Source organism: Pleurodeles waltl, chromosome 1_2 (genome assembly GCF_031143425.1).
Source record: "Pleurodeles waltl isolate 20211129_DDA chromosome 1_2, aPleWal1.hap1.20221129, whole genome shotgun sequence".
In the NCBI taxonomy this organism is placed as follows: Eukaryota; Metazoa; Chordata; class Amphibia; order Caudata; family Salamandridae; genus Pleurodeles; species Pleurodeles waltl.
The window spans coordinates 1,091,049,994-1,091,067,199 of record NC_090437.1 but is presented as its reverse complement, the minus strand read 5'-3'; the positions used below and the strand labels follow the sequence as shown (position 1 = coordinate 1,091,067,199).

General features: G+C 41.0%; 1 protein-coding gene across 1 annotated transcript in view; it reads right to left on the bottom strand.

Moving 5' to 3' along the window:
- Positions 1 to 274: 274 nt before the first annotated feature.
- LGI2 (leucine rich repeat LGI family member 2) overlaps positions 275 to 17,206 on the bottom strand; it is a 171,740-nt gene continuing 154,808 nt past the window's right edge. Inside the window, exon 8 of the mRNA XM_069202163.1 lies at positions 275 to 5,727. Within this exon, the coding sequence (XP_069058264.1) occupies positions 4,910 to 5,727 (818 nt within the window). The 3' untranslated portion in view covers positions 275 to 4,909. The remainder of the gene's footprint in view (positions 5,728 to 17,206) is intronic.

The window sequence follows — 17,206 nt, the reverse complement described above, 5'->3', positions numbered from 1 at the left end:
TTCACATGCCACTGTGGTGGGTCATAATGTGTAAGAGGAGACTCCTCCTCTGCTGCATCATTAGAATTATGCTTCAAACAGGTATTTTTTGTCATTTACATATCAAGTTTACCTAAATAGGTAATGTGTGTAATCAAACCCCTGTGCCAATTTGTCGTAGCAACATTATAATCTTAGTTAACCAATATGATAAGGAAGATGGTATATATATATCAACACATCCCCACTCCCTTTGAACACTTTGTGCACTTAGAGACCGATGGCAGGCTATAATCAGTTTGTCACCAACTACATTTTATTATTATACTCTCTTTCTAAGGAAAAAAAATTTCCATTGTATCTACAAATAAAAAAAGAGCTGATGCAACAACTTAGAAAGTTTCATGTAATCTTACTTTCCGTACTTTTTGTTTCACAGACTATCACATTTTGCTCATGCATGTATTTTACAATTCATAAAAGTTTACAAAAACCTTATTCAGATGCCTTCAAATCATACTGATACAACAAATGGTAAGACAAGGAAGTTACCTGCATAGTGCTTTTGAAAGTTTTTATATGGTGAGCTCCATTAGCTTTAAAGCCATTGGTGTTTTGAACTGAGCATTATGGACCCTTCTATCCAAGTTTCCTTTTAAGAAGACATAGGATGAGGAGTGAGACTTTGAAAAATAGAGTCTGGATTATGTTACATTCCAGCATGTAAGTATATAAAGAATTCTCCCTCTATTTCACTCCAAGATTGAGGCTCTGCCCTGCATTAAGGAGACATTAATAGTCATGATAGATGTGTCTGTAAAATGAACAACTGAAATTGTCTGTAACATCCATATGTAATTAGCTCACAACTCAGCCTGCTATGAGGCACTTAAGAAAAATACAATTCAAATACCAGAATATAGCAGAAGAAAATAATACATTTACAAATGCATGCCTACTTATAGTAAAACAATGGATATTTAAAATGAAGAAAATAACCCAATTTTCTTTCCCATCCCACCTACCAACTCCACACAAGCCTATCACAACAGTAGTAGTGGTTGCCTCTGCCTTGGTGTAGGGACTATTAAATTGGTGAAGTTGAGTTTCATTATGTCTGCTCACAATACAATGAAATGTATTGTACAAAATCTCAATATGTATCTTTTTGGACTGGTTGGCTAAAACAATTCACCTGATATAATGTCTGCCATGATGTGATCATGTTTGAGGCCCAGGGAGGAACAGTTAGAGATTCACGAACTAATTTAAAGTGAAATGTATATACTATAGTACTGCATGAATGATTTTGACGGACTGATCAAAGTACCTTTTTGTTATAGTGAAGGGTTAATAGAAGGTTAGCATGAAAAGTATTTTGTCGCTGACACTCTGGGGTCAAATGTAGCGCCTTCTGTTGTAGATCTTTTGAAGCACCTTTGTCTGACTATCCTTGCTTACTAAAATTATAACAGCAAATTTGTCTTTCATATACTTGACCAAATTATCCTAAAGGAACAGTTGATGGTTTACATAGAGGAGGTAGACTGTCTATTTGTTCTTAAGTGGATTGTCCTTGTTAGTGCCCTGGTGCATGCAGACCAGGTAAAGATAAAGTGGCACTTAGCATCTTTTCCTTAAGGTGAAGAGATCCATCTCTGGGAACCCCCCATGATAAATCCTCTTCAATGCAGTCTTTATTACCTATTGCTAATGTGGTCTTGTGTTGTGGGCTGCCTGTACATTTTATCCCCTCCTACTTTCAGTATAGATGGCCCGACTCACATAAAACCAATGCTTCTTTAGACTCAAGATGGTTGAAGGTGTACTGAGGTCAAAATGGAACACAGTGAGTTCCTAGTGAACCTCTCCCAACCTTTCTGAACACAAACATTGGGGTCAGCTTCTAAGAATCCTTATTTGTATGCAAAAGTAGGGATCAGTGTAGTTGAGAGCACCCTTTCTGTTCCAAGACTGAATGTTTTTCACCTGACACCATTTTGAATCTCCTTCTATTTCAAGTATGTTTACAAATGTCTTTGCTCTTGTCATGCAAATGATCTCACTCTTGATTCATGAAAAATAACTCTATTGTCTCTGCATACATTTTTATTTGTTTACTTGAATGTCCAGTCACAGAAGAGGCAGCACGAAGACAATACATCTGTCATAGGGTTTTTCCCAGGGAGGTCAACAGGGCTTCTATTTATCCCTAAGAAATTGGCCAAACTAGGGATGACTATTGAAACGTTCTTTATTTGTATTCCCAAACAGAATCCTATTCAGTCAATATAGTCGTGGGTATAAGTCTGTAAGTCTATACAGGTAAGTGTTTCTAACTTGTTTTTCTTTTCTTGTGTTGTTTATTTGCATGCACATAGGGGTAGGGTAGTGCCGGAATCCCTCTGTGAAGCACAATTATTTACATGTGTTAAGTGCTGCCCATGTGCCAAAGGAAAATGGTGGGAGAGAGAAAAGTTATTGATTTTGGTTTTGGGTTTTAATTTTTTCTTATATATTTTTCCTGCTTCTATTGTGGGTTTTCACCGTGCTTAGGATTGACAAATTGGAGTGTCCAGGGCTTCCGTCACTTTTATTTACTGTCGTGGGTTTCAGCATATTTAAGGGTGTAACAGTTAGGTGCCCGAGGGGTTACCATTTCTTTTCCGCCCGCCCTTCTTGACCTTCCCACCAGTTTTGTGACTTGACCATGCAAGCGGTCACGTACCTGGTGGATCCACGTCCCTCCAGGGATGTGGCTGGCTTCTCTGCTTTCCCCGTTCCCCTCCGCTGCTCCTCAGATCTCGTGCTCTGGTACGGGGCTGTTTTGGCGTGGTCCCGTCTCTGCTGGGTCCTCTCTCCTCTTCTCCTTTTGTCCTTCATCTCCGTCCTCTCCAGATTTTCTTCTCCTCTCTTCCTGTTGCTCTGGGGGATGACTGGGCCGGATGACGTAGGCACGCACCTCTGTGCCCGCTTCTGATATTCTCGTTGGAGTCAACCCTGGGGGACTCAAACATCGGCCCATGTTTCCTTCACTGTTGTGCCCTGTCACAACACCTTTGTAAGTGAGACCGGAAACAAAGGAGTCTATACATCTCTTTCCCATATCCTCATTTTATTACTCCCAGATGTGAAGAAATATGCTTCTTTTGCTGAATATGAATAGAAGGCCCTTACTAATAGATTACAGTGGGATAGAACACTGATGTTACATGAATTCCAGTAAGGTTCTTGGTTGCTAACTTTAGGAGGAAACAAGTAGCTTGCAAAATAATTAGATCCTAGGTTTAGATCCACAGGGTGGCACTTAGTGAAAGATTATTTCTTCCATTGTGATTACAAATGCTGGGATGGTTAGAGAATTTTCTTACTGAAAAGGCTTCTTATTTACAGATTGATCAGTCAGGTGGCATCATTCAGAATTTAAATTTCGTAAGGTGTTAGCGAAAATCAAATGAACAGTTCAGCAGCTTGTTGCAGAACACTCTTTGCCAAAACAACAGTTTCCCGACTATATCATAAACTTTATACCTAGTGTCAATAAAATGTGGCATTGAATGCAATTATTATCCTTGATTTGATGAACTCTATAAATTAACTATCAGCACTTAGAGTCATGGCAGCCAAAAGAATATGGTCCATATATCCATTTTTTACAATGTCAATGGAATCTGTGACAGACTCCAAGTAGACCTCAGCACTTACTCCCAACTTCCGCTCTAAAGGCTCTCAGGCAGAGGTGTTTCTCAAAGTTTGTAGAAGAAACTTATGGAAAATACTGTAAAAAGTAATTCCTCCTAGGGCAGCATCAACAGCAGTTTTTAGGTGTAGGTTCAAGAATAGGGACAGAGAAGGCCAGCTTTCAGGAGTGATAATCTCTCTTTTAGTTTATATTTTATTTTTCTAGTTTGGTATACAATTACTTAAAAGAATTACGAAAAGGTATGGATAGTAAGCTACCTAAATCTTAAGTGAAATTGTGATGGCCACTGTATGAAGTGGCATAAGCATTGTAACAGAAGAAGAACAGATGCTGTTGGTGTAATCAATATAAATATACTAACATATTTATTGATGTGTTCAGGTCTGTTATGCTTCTGGACAGCTTTACAACATTTTCAAAAACATAGTAAAACCACCTGTAGTTGCTAAAGCATAATTGCATGTTTTAAACTTTTAATCACTTCCATGAGTTGTGGAGATTTCTATAATAACCCCCTAGAGGAGACAGCAGTAGCAAAGTTAGGCTCAAACCTTTTTTAGGGGACTTTCAAAGACTAGTCAAAATATACAGCATGTGTGTGACACAGAGATCTTGAACTCTGTGAAGGGGTTAGCTTCATTCCAAACTCCCGAGCCTAATAAAATAGGAACATGTGCTTCATCACATGAAATGTGATTTTTCTGGAACAACAGTTTTGATGATCAAATATTGTGCTTTTTATTCTCCTTTGAAAAGTGTGAGGTCTGAGATTAATAAAGACATTTCTTATTTCAAAAGAATGGGATGACAAGATTTTCAAAATGTTTCCCTTCATAGACAGTTGATACCCTTTTAGCAAGAATGTTTGCATTTATGAATACCAGAATAACCTTTCTAATCTGATCAAAATGTATTGTTTGTATATCATTAAAAACCTTTCTAAAAATCAATAGTGCTTCAGTAAAATACAATTAATTCTAAAAAAATACATTCATTCCAAAGCTTTAAACCTATACGAGTTAAAAAGAACATTTCCATTTCTTAAAATTTGCATGTCATGCAGTTAGCTGCTTTAATGCAATCCCTGATTAAAGTGCACTTTCTAATAGTTAAAAAAATTAGTTTTTAACTAAACCTACTCCGTACATAACTAATCCCCTTCTTTTTGAAGAACAATCTGTTTTTTACAGTGCAAACAGTGGGTATATAAGCATGTCCTATTTGCATTCACAAACTCAAATCAACAGTTATGTGCTCAAAAACATGAGTATTTCCTTTGAAACTGGAAGCAAAGAAAAAATGTCTGCGGTCAGTGGAAACAACAGTAAAGGAACGAGGTGCCTGTACATAGATTTCTTTGAATTTCCAGAAATTCTTAAATTCATTACTCCATTGGTATATCTGGGAGAAGGTGTAGTCGCTTCCTAGAGCTAAGTAATGTTTATCTTTGAAGGAAAATGGTTGCAAGGTCATAGCCCCCCGAGAAGGCAGTGCCTGAATCTCAACAAACTCTTTGTTGCTCCACTTCATAATTCTAGAGTCTCCAATAAACCTGGTCAGGGATATAAACAGATCTTTCTCCATAGTGAAACTCTTGACAGCAAGGACATCTTCCATGGTTGGAATTTCACTGTGTGGGACAAATTTCTTGGAACTTTTGTCCCACTGAAATATGATAGGGACTTGTGAGCGACTAGACAAGATCAGATGTGGCTTCCCATCTATCTCCACAAACTCTGCATCCGTGTCTCTGAACCACTCGTGTAGAGCTTGGTATGAATAGAATCCTTCACCATTCCATTTGTAAACTGTTGACAAGCCAGCTTTGGAGCTATCCGCTATGGCAAAAAATGTATCACTGTCAATGTGAAATATTTCAATGTCATTGGGCTTTGAAATCCTGGAAACTTCAATGTCTTGGAATTTCGCAAATTTAGTCCAGCTTTCGTCATGCTTGTAAATGTGTGAGCCACCAAAGAGCTGTGCCACCACCACAAAGACTTGGTCATCGATCAGGATTGCTTTGCATCCAACTATGGATTGCCCTGTAGACAAAGTACAAGCATCATTATAATGAAAACAAGCATTGTGAGGTATTATGACAAATATTTTGCAAAGCCTTATGAAAATAGGTAAAGTAAGTTCCTCATTGGCTCAGACAGTAAAATCTATTCCCCTTTTCAGAATGTTCTGCATCCTCAGTGGAAGACAAGCCCAGTTCTAACCATATTAGGAACATGCACTACCTCTGTAATTCTGTATCTTTTGTTTACAGTAGAACTTACAGGACCACACATATGGCTATTTACACTGTACATAATGTAATTGAATTTAGGTTATTAAGTGTGTACCCACACTGACAAGTCACTGCACAGCACACTGACCCCACAGTCCTCTCCAGTTCACCACTACCTATGAGTTGATACATGTTTACTAGTCTTGTGTATTGCTAGGTAGCTGCAAAATTATATATTTTATAATTACAAATAACATAACAATATAAGGATACCGTGAAATACATCTCCAAAAGAGTGTAGGCCAGAAGAGTTGTGTTGCTTTTCTCAGTGGAATGGGAAGGTGCCACTAAGAATTTGCCAGCATGCAATCATGCCCTGGATTACCCATGATGTGAGTTTCTAGTGGTTTGACATTTTGCTTTGGGCTCAGTGAATACACCAATCATGCGGGTATTCTAAAAATAACATTTGTTATTAATTTATGACATGAAGCAATACACTGTGGTCAGAAATGATCATGTATGACCTCCATAGTTGATCGTTGTTGCTGTCACCTCATTGGATTGTTCAAGACCAAAAATGGTGGTGCTATTTTGTATTATAGTCACAGCACAGATTTTTTTACCTGTTTCATACAGTGGGCGAACAGCCTACTGCCCTAGGTGTGTAAAGTGTTTATCCACTCTTCTTCTGCAGCCTGGTTCTTCACTGCATTCAGTGTATGTGTGGCAAAATGTGCATAGCAGAATGAACCAGGAGTGCATATGTAATGGATGGCTGTGGGCACAGCTGTATGTATTTTGGATTTCCAATCTATGTATAGTTTATCTAATGTAGGTCTGAGGTAGCCTGCCACCTGAGAGATGCTTATTGCTCACATTCCTCAAGCTTGTAACAGTCCCCAGACTCTGGGTTGTGGAATGACTGGAGAGAGCATTCTTGTTAGAGTTAGCCTTTTGCCAAGCCCTGGTCTTTTATTTCATTCAGGTGTCACCCACAAAAAAAACTGAGGCTGGACTTTCTGGAAATGGTTAAACAAAGTGACAGAACAGTCTAAAACAGTCCTACACCTGTGCCAAGAGAGGACAGAAACTACTTTCAACAACAAAGTATTAGAAGGGAACTGAAACTTCATATTGGTGTTCCAGGACGTATCACTGACTAGTGCCAGGTGACACCTACCAGGATGTGGAGAATCTGCTGGTACCTGGAGCTGATACGTCTAACAGCGGCTTCCTAGTCAGGTGATGGAATATCACAGTAGAGGCCTGCAAATGTCTGCTGTAAGAGCTGAGATTCTGCCTTGTTTGATTAGAGAGAGGTGTTGGCGTACCTCAGAAGGAGAGGGTGGGTCTGCAAAGAAGAGAACCCATTAGTAGATGCCTAGTGGAGGAGCTGCCATTGAAAGAAGGGCTGACCAGAGACCACAAACAGCTGCTATTTTGTGGTCCTTTTCCATAAAAAACAAAATAGTTTCCCACCCCAGATATTTGACAATATTCTTGTTTCTACTCCAGAATATGTTTCTACACATGCAAGAGATTGTAGCACAAAAGATATTCCACTCTTTTTATGGTCACTGTTTTGTGACAATATTGCACCTATTTCCTTATTAATAACATCAGCATTTACTCAACTCTGTATTTCCAGAACAGACAATTTAATAAACCCTGCACTAATAAAAAAAAAACAGTTTCACAGATTTGAAAACTTCTGTGCATCACTCACCTCATTTGTAATGCATACTTGAAAATTTGCATATGACATGCAAGTCTAATTTACATTGATGGTCAAAGAAGACATCAATAAAGTACCTACCAAACCTTTTTTTGAATGCACATCCCAAGGCTTGAAAAGAGTTAACGCTTATCCTCAAATCGCTGATTACCGGGAGCCAATCCAGGGGTGGGGACATTAAAACATGCGCTGCCTCAACAGATCCAAAACAGAGGTCACGCATGCAGCCCTGCTTTTCAGATAACCTCCTTCGAAGAAGTTTCTTCTACCTTGGTTTCTAGACAATTGTGATCTGTATTTCCTTCTCCATTCAGTGCAGTCACTAAAAGTGGCTTACACACCTAAAATGCCTAATAGTGTTTATTCACCATTTGACTGCTCCTTATATGCATTTTTCAATGCTGTTTAGGCGAGTCTACCAGACAAGCTCTAAACATATTACATGTGACCCAGAACCAAGGAACCAAGATTTTAGACCTAAATGAGCAATAATGTTTGTTTATTTTTGCTTCAAGAACAGAGTTGATGAGTACAAGCATGGAGGCCTGACTCCTTGGTAGACCCTTCTTCATATACGCCAAGGAATGAGTAGGGTAATGTAAGCCTTCATGGGCCTTGGATACAGTGAATTTACTGGGTCTGTACGCTGTGATTGATTGTTTAAATTTTATGCACTCCACTGACACAGTGGCTATGTACAGATGGCGATGCTGATTATTATGTTATATACCCTAATAGAAATTTTGATTAAAAAATGTTAGATGGCAAGAAGTTTCAAAGCATGGCTGCTTGCACCAAGAAAGCAGATCCTGAATGTTTAATTGTATGGCAGCATGACAATCTGAAGTGCTATCCCAGGGAACAGAGTCCTGTTGTGTTTGCATTGCTTAATTTTTTTGTAGGTATAGTGACCGTTTTCCTAAGAAGACATTGTGGATGATGCAAAGGGCCTTCAACATTTATCGTCTTGCAACCGTTATCTTGTGAAGTGCTTGAAGAAACTGATATCATGTGTTCTCTGGGGCAAATGGAGACAAGGAGCCTTGCTGCACTGTTCTAGATCCGTTGTAATCTTTGTATGATGAAACAAGGTGTGCCAAGGTATAGACTATTTACATATTCAAGCTTTCTTCTCATTTTTGTGCTTGATCTGCCTCACACTTTTTACCTATGTTTCTTTGACCTTTTCAGTTACCAGCATTGCCTTAATGTGCATAGCTCCTGCTTTTGTTGTTAGATCCTGGCCTCACTCAGAAGGACTGCCCTCCATCTGGAGGAGTGGCAGCCTTGAATTTGCTGGGCTTGGGTGTCTTTGTTAGGATTAGTTTAGTTACAGATGGTTATGAGTTCACTGGGCTTAGCCTGCTATGCATCTAGAGCTTTGTGCAGGTCCTCACAGTTTTAGATCATGTCATAGTAGGCATGTTTACCTGTGGTAGAACGTGGAGATCTTGTACCCTACATACTACTTAAAAATCATAGTCTTATTTTTGGTTTGATAGTGTCAGGAACAACTTGTGCTCATCTTCATCTGCCTGGTGGACTAGGAGGAATTGTTTTGCTTTTCTGTCTGTTTCCTTGATCACAGACGTAGTTTTTAAAATGAGCATGCCATGTCCTTCATGTGTGGTCATTCAAAAAATTCAACCAAAATTGCCATGGAGAGAAATAGAAGTAGCGTCTTGATTGGTATAATTTTTCCTGCTGTACTGGGTACTTTCTTCCTCTTTTCTCTTGAGGTACTGTAACTTTGGCCCCAGATCCTGTTACTTGCTGCCAGTTCTTGGAGGGTGAGGTGATTTCCAGCATGTGTAGTGACATAGGTGCCAACCAAGGATCAGACCACACACACAAAGTTCAAATCTACCTGCTTCAATACTTTAAGGGTAGCTGAAATTAGCTGACAGTTCTCTGGCTTCAGCTGAGAGTGGGTGAGTGTCAATGTGTGTATGGAATGCTGGATGACCCTTATAGAACTCGTGCCTCATCGTCTTTGAACATATGGCAATATTGATGTCTCCTCATTTGCAGTACAATGCAACTGTATTTTATGTTGGATTTGTTTTTCACTTTGGGTCACAATGTTTGCACTGTTTCTCCTACTTTGTTCACTCACTCGCATTTCAGTTTGGAAAGCACTGACAATTTCTATTTTGAGTCACTGCATGAATCTACATTTTTTTTTAAATAGGCTAAAGGTCCTTTATTAAATTTGGATTTTGTGGCCATTATCATTGGAGCCCTGGTATTGTTTGAAGAGATTGAAAGTTATGTTGGTTTTCAATTCAATAAACTCACAAGTGCTGATTTAGTGGATACAACATATTCCAATCGCTTCTGCACCTATGTCCATACAGATCTGAGCAACTGTTTCTGTTTTCTTTGAAATGCAGATAATAAATGGCTGAGTGTTCATGAACTAAATATATTTATTTCAATGAGAATAAATTGCAAACTATGCAGTTGTAATAATAAGCCAGAGGGGATTCGGCAACCAATTAATCATTTCTACTCTTTGGGAATACCCATGTGGCTTCACATACAACCTTTAATAATGCAGACCAGAGTATTCCTATTGTTTCTATTTATAAAACGTAGTATACTGCAGATTTGTTTAACATATTTTTGTATGGAAACTAGGGTGGATGGAATCTATTTTGCAATTTGTTTTTAATAGGCCTAAGATTAAATGCAGATATTAGGCACACAGGAAAGGTGTTGTAATGTAGGCAAATACAATATTTAGATGGACAGCATACATCACATTCATTATTTGACAGTGGAAATGTAAGATATAATTGTGATTTTATTTATAAAAACACTAGAATGTGCAAGCAGTGGAGTGATGTTTCCAGTCACCCAGCACACTAATAATTTTCAGGTTTTCATGCTGGACTTATTACGATTTGAGGGCCTTCTTTAAAGGTATTAGACTAGACTGCATAGGCCAAAAACACCACTCAAGATATGAATGAATACATAATTTTATTGTTCAGTAAATTAAAACTTACAACTGAACACAAGTAAAAATCGATCACTTCGTTGCTTACAACGACAATAAAGTCCAACTATCCATGTGTTCTTAATTCCTCAGTCCCGATTTCCCTGTCCCTTTGTGCGGGAATTATCATAAACCATGTCTTACTATTGTTACATAAAAAATATGAATATAATAGATGTTCCAATTGAAAGTGCTTAGTGCTTTATCCAGCTTGAAAAATGTTCAACTAAGGTGATCGATGTGCAGTTGAAAGCATAGCCAGGGCAAGTATAGAGGGCGGAGTGCAAACATCTAACAATGATAGTTATACCCGTAGATTTAAAGACTCACTGAGTAGGGTGCTTAGTGCAAACAGGTTGCACGAGGAATGGGTAAAGTAGGCAAAGTCCTGTCACTACGGATCGTGTTTAGCAAGTTTTCTTTCTGCCAGTGCCATGAACTTCAAGACTTTTTCGCAGAGCACTGGGTCCTCCCCTTGTAGACAGATTATTACTGCCTGTCGGTATGTGCAGGTTCCATTCCTCAGAAAGTGATGTTTCAAAAGTCCCTTTCACCCTGCATTCAATGCAGGGCATGTGCAGATAATGTGGCAGATGTCTTCCTTTACATATTGGCACAGACAGCATGTGGCCACTGTAGTTTGTTTCAGCCAAGCGGGGAAGTTACATATGGTATTAAAGCTGCCCAACTAGTAGCTCAGCAGTTTGAGGTTTGCCCTTAGCTCAAATAGTTCTCCTAAATATGGTTGAGGCTTCAGGAGATCATATGATCCTATTGTCATCCATGTATGTCATCTTTTTGTCAGCCAGACTTTTGGCCTCATTACGAGTGTGGTGGACTGCTGCACTCTGGGCGGTCTGACCTCGCAATTACGACCCTGGCGGACGGACTGCCAGGGTACCGCTGTCCCCACCGGGAACATGGTTCCTGACATGGTGACGGCAGTCTTGGTTGTAGTCAGCCAGGGCGGCGCTGAACTCAGCGCCACCTGGCTGATTACGACCTTGTTCTCTGCCAGCCTTTTCATGGTGGTTTCCCCACCATGAAAAGGCTGGCATAGAACAATTGCAGGGGGCCACGGGGGTCAGACCGGCGGAAACATTGTAATAGGGCAGGGGATGCCACCGCCATTGTGGTGGCATCCTCCCTGTGAGTTTGAGGGTAAACCTGTAATGAGGCCATTTGTCAGTGAGGTAAGAGAGCTACTTGGCTACTAAAGTGATGGCTTTATTGAAAGTCATCTAGGAGAGAGTTAAGGCCCAGAGTTGCTCAATTTACAATGTTGTTAAAGCCAGGTTCATATATTCATGTGCCTGGGCATTTTCTGCATCAGATATAGCACTCCGCAGAACTTTGCTCAGTGTACCTCCCGACTCGTTCTTTAATTTATAACAGGTTTTTATTGCAGTTACGTGTTTTGCAGCCATGACTTGTTGTAATGGTTGAAGAGACAAGCCCCCTAAAGTGTTTCCTAGGGAGCAGAAGGCAGGCATTAGGGTATTACTTTTTCATAGACTTGAGCGAAATTGAATAGTAAATGAGTCAAAGATAACCCCAGATATTTAAACTCTGTCACTGATTCCAAGGATGAGCCATCCAAATGGAAAGTTGTTGGTGGAGTTCTTCTTGTACTGACTAACATTGTTTTTGTTTTGTTGATGTTAACTTGAAGCCCATGCTTTGCCGTGTAAGTTGCTGTGGTGTTTATTAGCCTTTGTAGGCCTACTTTCATGTAGCTGATCAGTATTACGTCGTTGATGTACAGCATGTGAAAAGAATTAAAACCAGACAGTGTTAGGCCATGCAAATGTACTTTATTAAGGATTGTAGGCAGCTCTGCTAGGTACAAATTGAACAGGAATGGGGCAGGGATACACCTTGTTTCAATTTCAGGCCATTGCTTGTATATATTCTTCTTGAAACAGCTGTCCCCGAGTCCAGTCTTACCTGTGTCCATGTATTGGTGTATAGCAGTTGAATGGCTCTGAGGAGTGTCACAGAAATTCCTCAGCTCAGAAGCTTGATCCAAAGAGTGTTACGGTGTACTGCATCAAAAGCTGAGCAAAAATCCACAAAGCAGATAGATAGGTTCTGGGAACGTGGTCTAGCTTTTTCAATTAGTAAAGTGAGCATTAGAATATTTGTGGTTGTGCCAGTGTTTTTGACAAACCCTGTTTGCTTCACCGGGACCAGTGAGTCTGCCACTGCCCAATCAGTTTGTTTAGCCAGCACAATTTGGGTAAAATATTTTGCCTCTACAGAGCAATTAGCTGATAGATTGACAGTAAAGACTTATTCCCAGCCTTATAAATCGGGGCTATTATCGACCTTCACCGGCTGTCTAATGAGGCCAGCTAATGAGCTGTCAGGGATAGCCTGGTGGAGAAGAACGTAGTTGTAAAGGTGGCACAGGTATTCGGCCCAGTATTGAGGGTTTTCTTTGAAAATGTCCTGTGGAAGGCCTTTAAGGTTGAGGGCTCCATCACGTCACCCTGAGAAATTACTTTAATTACGGATGGCTTTGTGTGTTTTTTTTACTGTCAAGTTTGTTAACTTTCTTCCTGGGCTCACCAATGCAGCCTTGCTCCCCCCAAACATTTCTTGGCAACCATGCTTCTCTTGAGATGTTGGAGGATGGGGGTCCTAGTTACAGTTTACCAACCTCTAAAATTCTCTGGCATCCTTTCTGCTAGAAGCTATAAGAAGCTTATGCTAGTTCTGGTCTGTCTCTGATTTTACTGACTTCCAAGTTGTTTTTCTGTATAGGGGTGTCAACTTAGTTAAAGCAGACCACTGTGTTGTAGAGCTTGGGATGTTTCAAAGTTGCCTAACTGCGTGATTTAGTGTAATAAGCTGGTCTGAGGGACTCCTGGGACAGTCCCCTAGCCGAAGATTTGGTTTTCTAGAGGGCCGCCCGTGATTGGCCAAAAGGAGGTTCGAAAACCGGGCCCTTTGCTCGAGAAAGTCAGAGGATAAGCTAAGTATGCTCTTCCAATAGGACCTTGCTCTGAGTTCCACCCAGGCAACTGATCTTGTTGACCAATTTAGCCTCATGTAGTTAATACTGGAGACTGTTTCCATGTCCTGTTGAGCTTGATCATGAAACCTGAAAGTGTAGGTTTAGCAGGATCTTTTGGGGTTGATGGTCACTTTGGAGTTGAATTCCTATCTCCTAGAGGCGAAGCATGTGAAATAAAGGGAGAGTCATAAGCATGTAGTCTAAGGTCGAATTGGCCATTTCCAAGTGGGAGGTGTGCTGAGCAGGGACATCAGGCTTAGTTCACCTGTTTAATGATCTCAACCCCAAATGCTCTAGATCATCAGCAAAGGCCAAGCCCCTCTTGTCCCTCCTTTGCATCCATGGATGGAATGAGAGAATTTGTCAAAGGTGGTTTTGGATTACCATTGTTTGATCATGCACTGCTTTCTGCAGTAGGTTCATATTAAAGGTGTCTGTCATAAAAATAAGTGTTGTGGGATTGCAAGATATTTGGTCAGAAATAACAGTTGGAGATCAATTGTTTCCTTTTCTTTCTTGGCGGGCTTAGGGGGGATGTAAACTTTCAATATCATCAGTGGCTGTTCGTTGTCATGGAAGTATTCTGATAGCTTCACCGCTTGTTGGTTGGGAAGGTCCATTTGTAACTCTACTATTGGAGGATAATTTCAGCCGCTGCATATTTAGCTAGGCCACTGGCATGGCGTCCTAGCATGTGACTCTTCATGGCCGTTTTGCTGATTCCTAGAAATGCCAGTATGTCAATATTCCACGCACAGATTGCTAGCATTTCACTTCACAGCATGTCGGGATGATGTTTTTCTTGTAAGTACTTTTTGCCGCTGTTTGTAATTAACTGCAGCGTGCCCAGGAGTCATGCCCAGTCAGTTCGAACTTGACTTAGCATCCTATGTATTTCACTGTTGCCGCTGCTATTGACCTTCGAGCTTGACAGCATCACTGAGTGGCTTCTTGCCCCTCAAAGGACTGATGTTGCCTTGAGCTGGTTGTGCAATGGGCCCACAGTTTCCTTTTTGCTCGGTGCTCTGGACCAAATTATGGGAGAAGGCCTTTGATCAGAGCTGCTAGGTATTAATAATAGAGGAAATGCTGTGTCCTCATGACATGTGATATCAGTGCCCCATTTTCCAAAGGTTTATTTCTCCTTCCAAAACTCTTCAGCAAGCAGTGGGTTTGCCCAGGTAATCACAGTGGATTCTTCCGAGTTAGGTGTCGAGCTGCAGCAGAAAGCGACTGTATGTATATCAGTAGTTTTAATATGCTGCAGGGTTGGAATTTCCTGGACCTTACAGACCATTGTACCTCTGTTGATTATATCAAACTGCCCACAAGATTTGTATTTTGGGGTGAAGATTAACTTGCATTCCCTCTCAGAAGCGTTTCAATCCCTCGGCTCTGTTTTCCTGCCTGAAAACATACTGTCCTCTAAAGAGGATTGGATCTTTATGGTTACAGAAGGGTCACTTCTTATGGAGTTTGTCAGCTCTAACAAATGCTTTGGAGCAGAGGGGAGGCTCAATGGCAGCAAATTACTCTGCTGAATTTCCCTTTTGTTTGTTTGGCATAGATGGTTGGTGCAACTTTCTTCGCTTTGGGCAGACCAGAAGGCTGCTTGTGAAGAATGAGTGCCTAGCGTTTTAACTGCATGTGCCAAGGGGCGTGATCCCTTGTATGTAGCCTATGTTCTAGCAGGATTGATCAAGGCCTCCAGAGGTGCTTGCTTTGCCAGTTGATTATTTTGTATAGTTGATGATTTAGACTGTGCAAGAGGTGCTTTGGGAGTCTCCACGTTGCCATTATCTTAACGAGGTTTATTCTGCTGGGCAGGTTCCCCTCAAAGCCAGATGTAGCTCCCTCCTCTTACAGTTTGGTAACTGTAGCTGTAAACCTAGTGGCTGGCTTAAAAATTTAAAATAGAGTATACATACTGTCTGGTTGGAACGCCTTTAATAAGCTTATTGTGAGCCTTTCTGAGTCTCTTGCACTGTTTTTCAGATAGTAGCGTTTCTCTGGTGACCTGAGAGGTAACTGGCCCAGGACAATGTGTGCCCGTTCTGAGAGAAGACTGAACACTCGCTTGCTCTGATTGCAGGCGATATTTGAGACCTCGATTTGATGCTTCCTGCTGGAAGCATAATCCATTGCGCTTTGAGCAGTTGGTTCAGGTGTTGCCGCAAGTCTTGGATTTAATTGGAGCTTATTTCTGTCTACACAGAGGCTAAGGTGGCAGGGAGGCATTAAAGTTTGTCTATCATCCATCCACATGAGGAGACTGAGATGGGTCGGTTTTCTTTAGATTGTGCTCGTTGTATCAGCAAGTTTAGAGTGCCTATTTTGAAGTCAACTGCTGTGACATAGTTTGCCATGGTGCCACATGGAGAGCATGTTTATTTGGTTGATGTGTTAGTGCGTTGACTACTGAGTGAAACAAATGTAGCCAGGCATCCCAAGTGTCCCTTGACCCCTCTTGTGGTTGTGTTGAAGAGCTTCGGGATTCATCTAGAATAATACTGAGCTGGTCCATAATGAGAAGAGGAGAAAAGTGAGGGCCTGCTGGGAGCCAGTTTGGATTGAATGCAGCAGGCTCAGTTCCTGAGTTGGAGAGTGGCTTCTAATAACAGGATTGATGATCTATCTGGGCGCGGAGACCTGGCTGCTGCTGTTTTACTGGGTGACTGTTCGATAAGCCAGGACAATTTTGCAGGAGGAGACCAGTTGTTTCCCTTGATGTCAGATGGAGAGTTTAGGGGCTCTGTAGCTGGTGCTGTTTGGATAGGGACATGATGCAGCTCTGCAGTAACTAGGAAACCCTTCCATTCTTCCAGATGTTTAGACTCGGCTGGTGTGGCGTTAAGTCTTTTTGTAGCAGTGCTGCAGAATGAGAATGCTTCCTTAGAGTTTGTCGTGGTTGCCTGCATGGAGCCAGACTACAGAGTTTCCACCACTGTGTAGGCCATTTTGAGGTTGTCTGTTGCAAGGGTTAGCCGCTTGTCTCTTGCTTCCATACTCTTCATGGCCCATTCTTCCCATTGAAAAGGTGCCTTTTCTTTTGCTCTACTGGTTTCTGTGCCCCTGGGTCATCTATCGATTGTTAAGCAGTTGTAGGAGAGGAGTGAGGAATCCTTGTTGTGTGAAAATAATACAGCCATTGGGTTTTCAGGAAGTTAAATTTGCTCAAAGTACTTGCTTGTTGATCTTGCTGCTGGGCAACAAGCCTTGGAAACAGAAGAGGACCACTGCCCTGCTGAGTCTGCTGTGCCATTTGCGAGCTGGATTCAGATGTTTCTTGTTGGCATTGAGGTACGCTTCTGTTTCTACCTTGTGTTAATTGGTGCCATCCTTGTCTTTCCTGATTGCATGCCTTCAACATCGTTGGGCCTTAGTAACCCACCAAACAGTTTGCCATCACTGGGGAGAAGTTTGATCGGTAGCTGGGCTATGACAGTAAGCTGAGTTCATTCACTTACCCAGGCGTCTATTTGTTTGTGTTTTAGTTTATTAAGTGACACAAACACAGCCCACACTAGCCT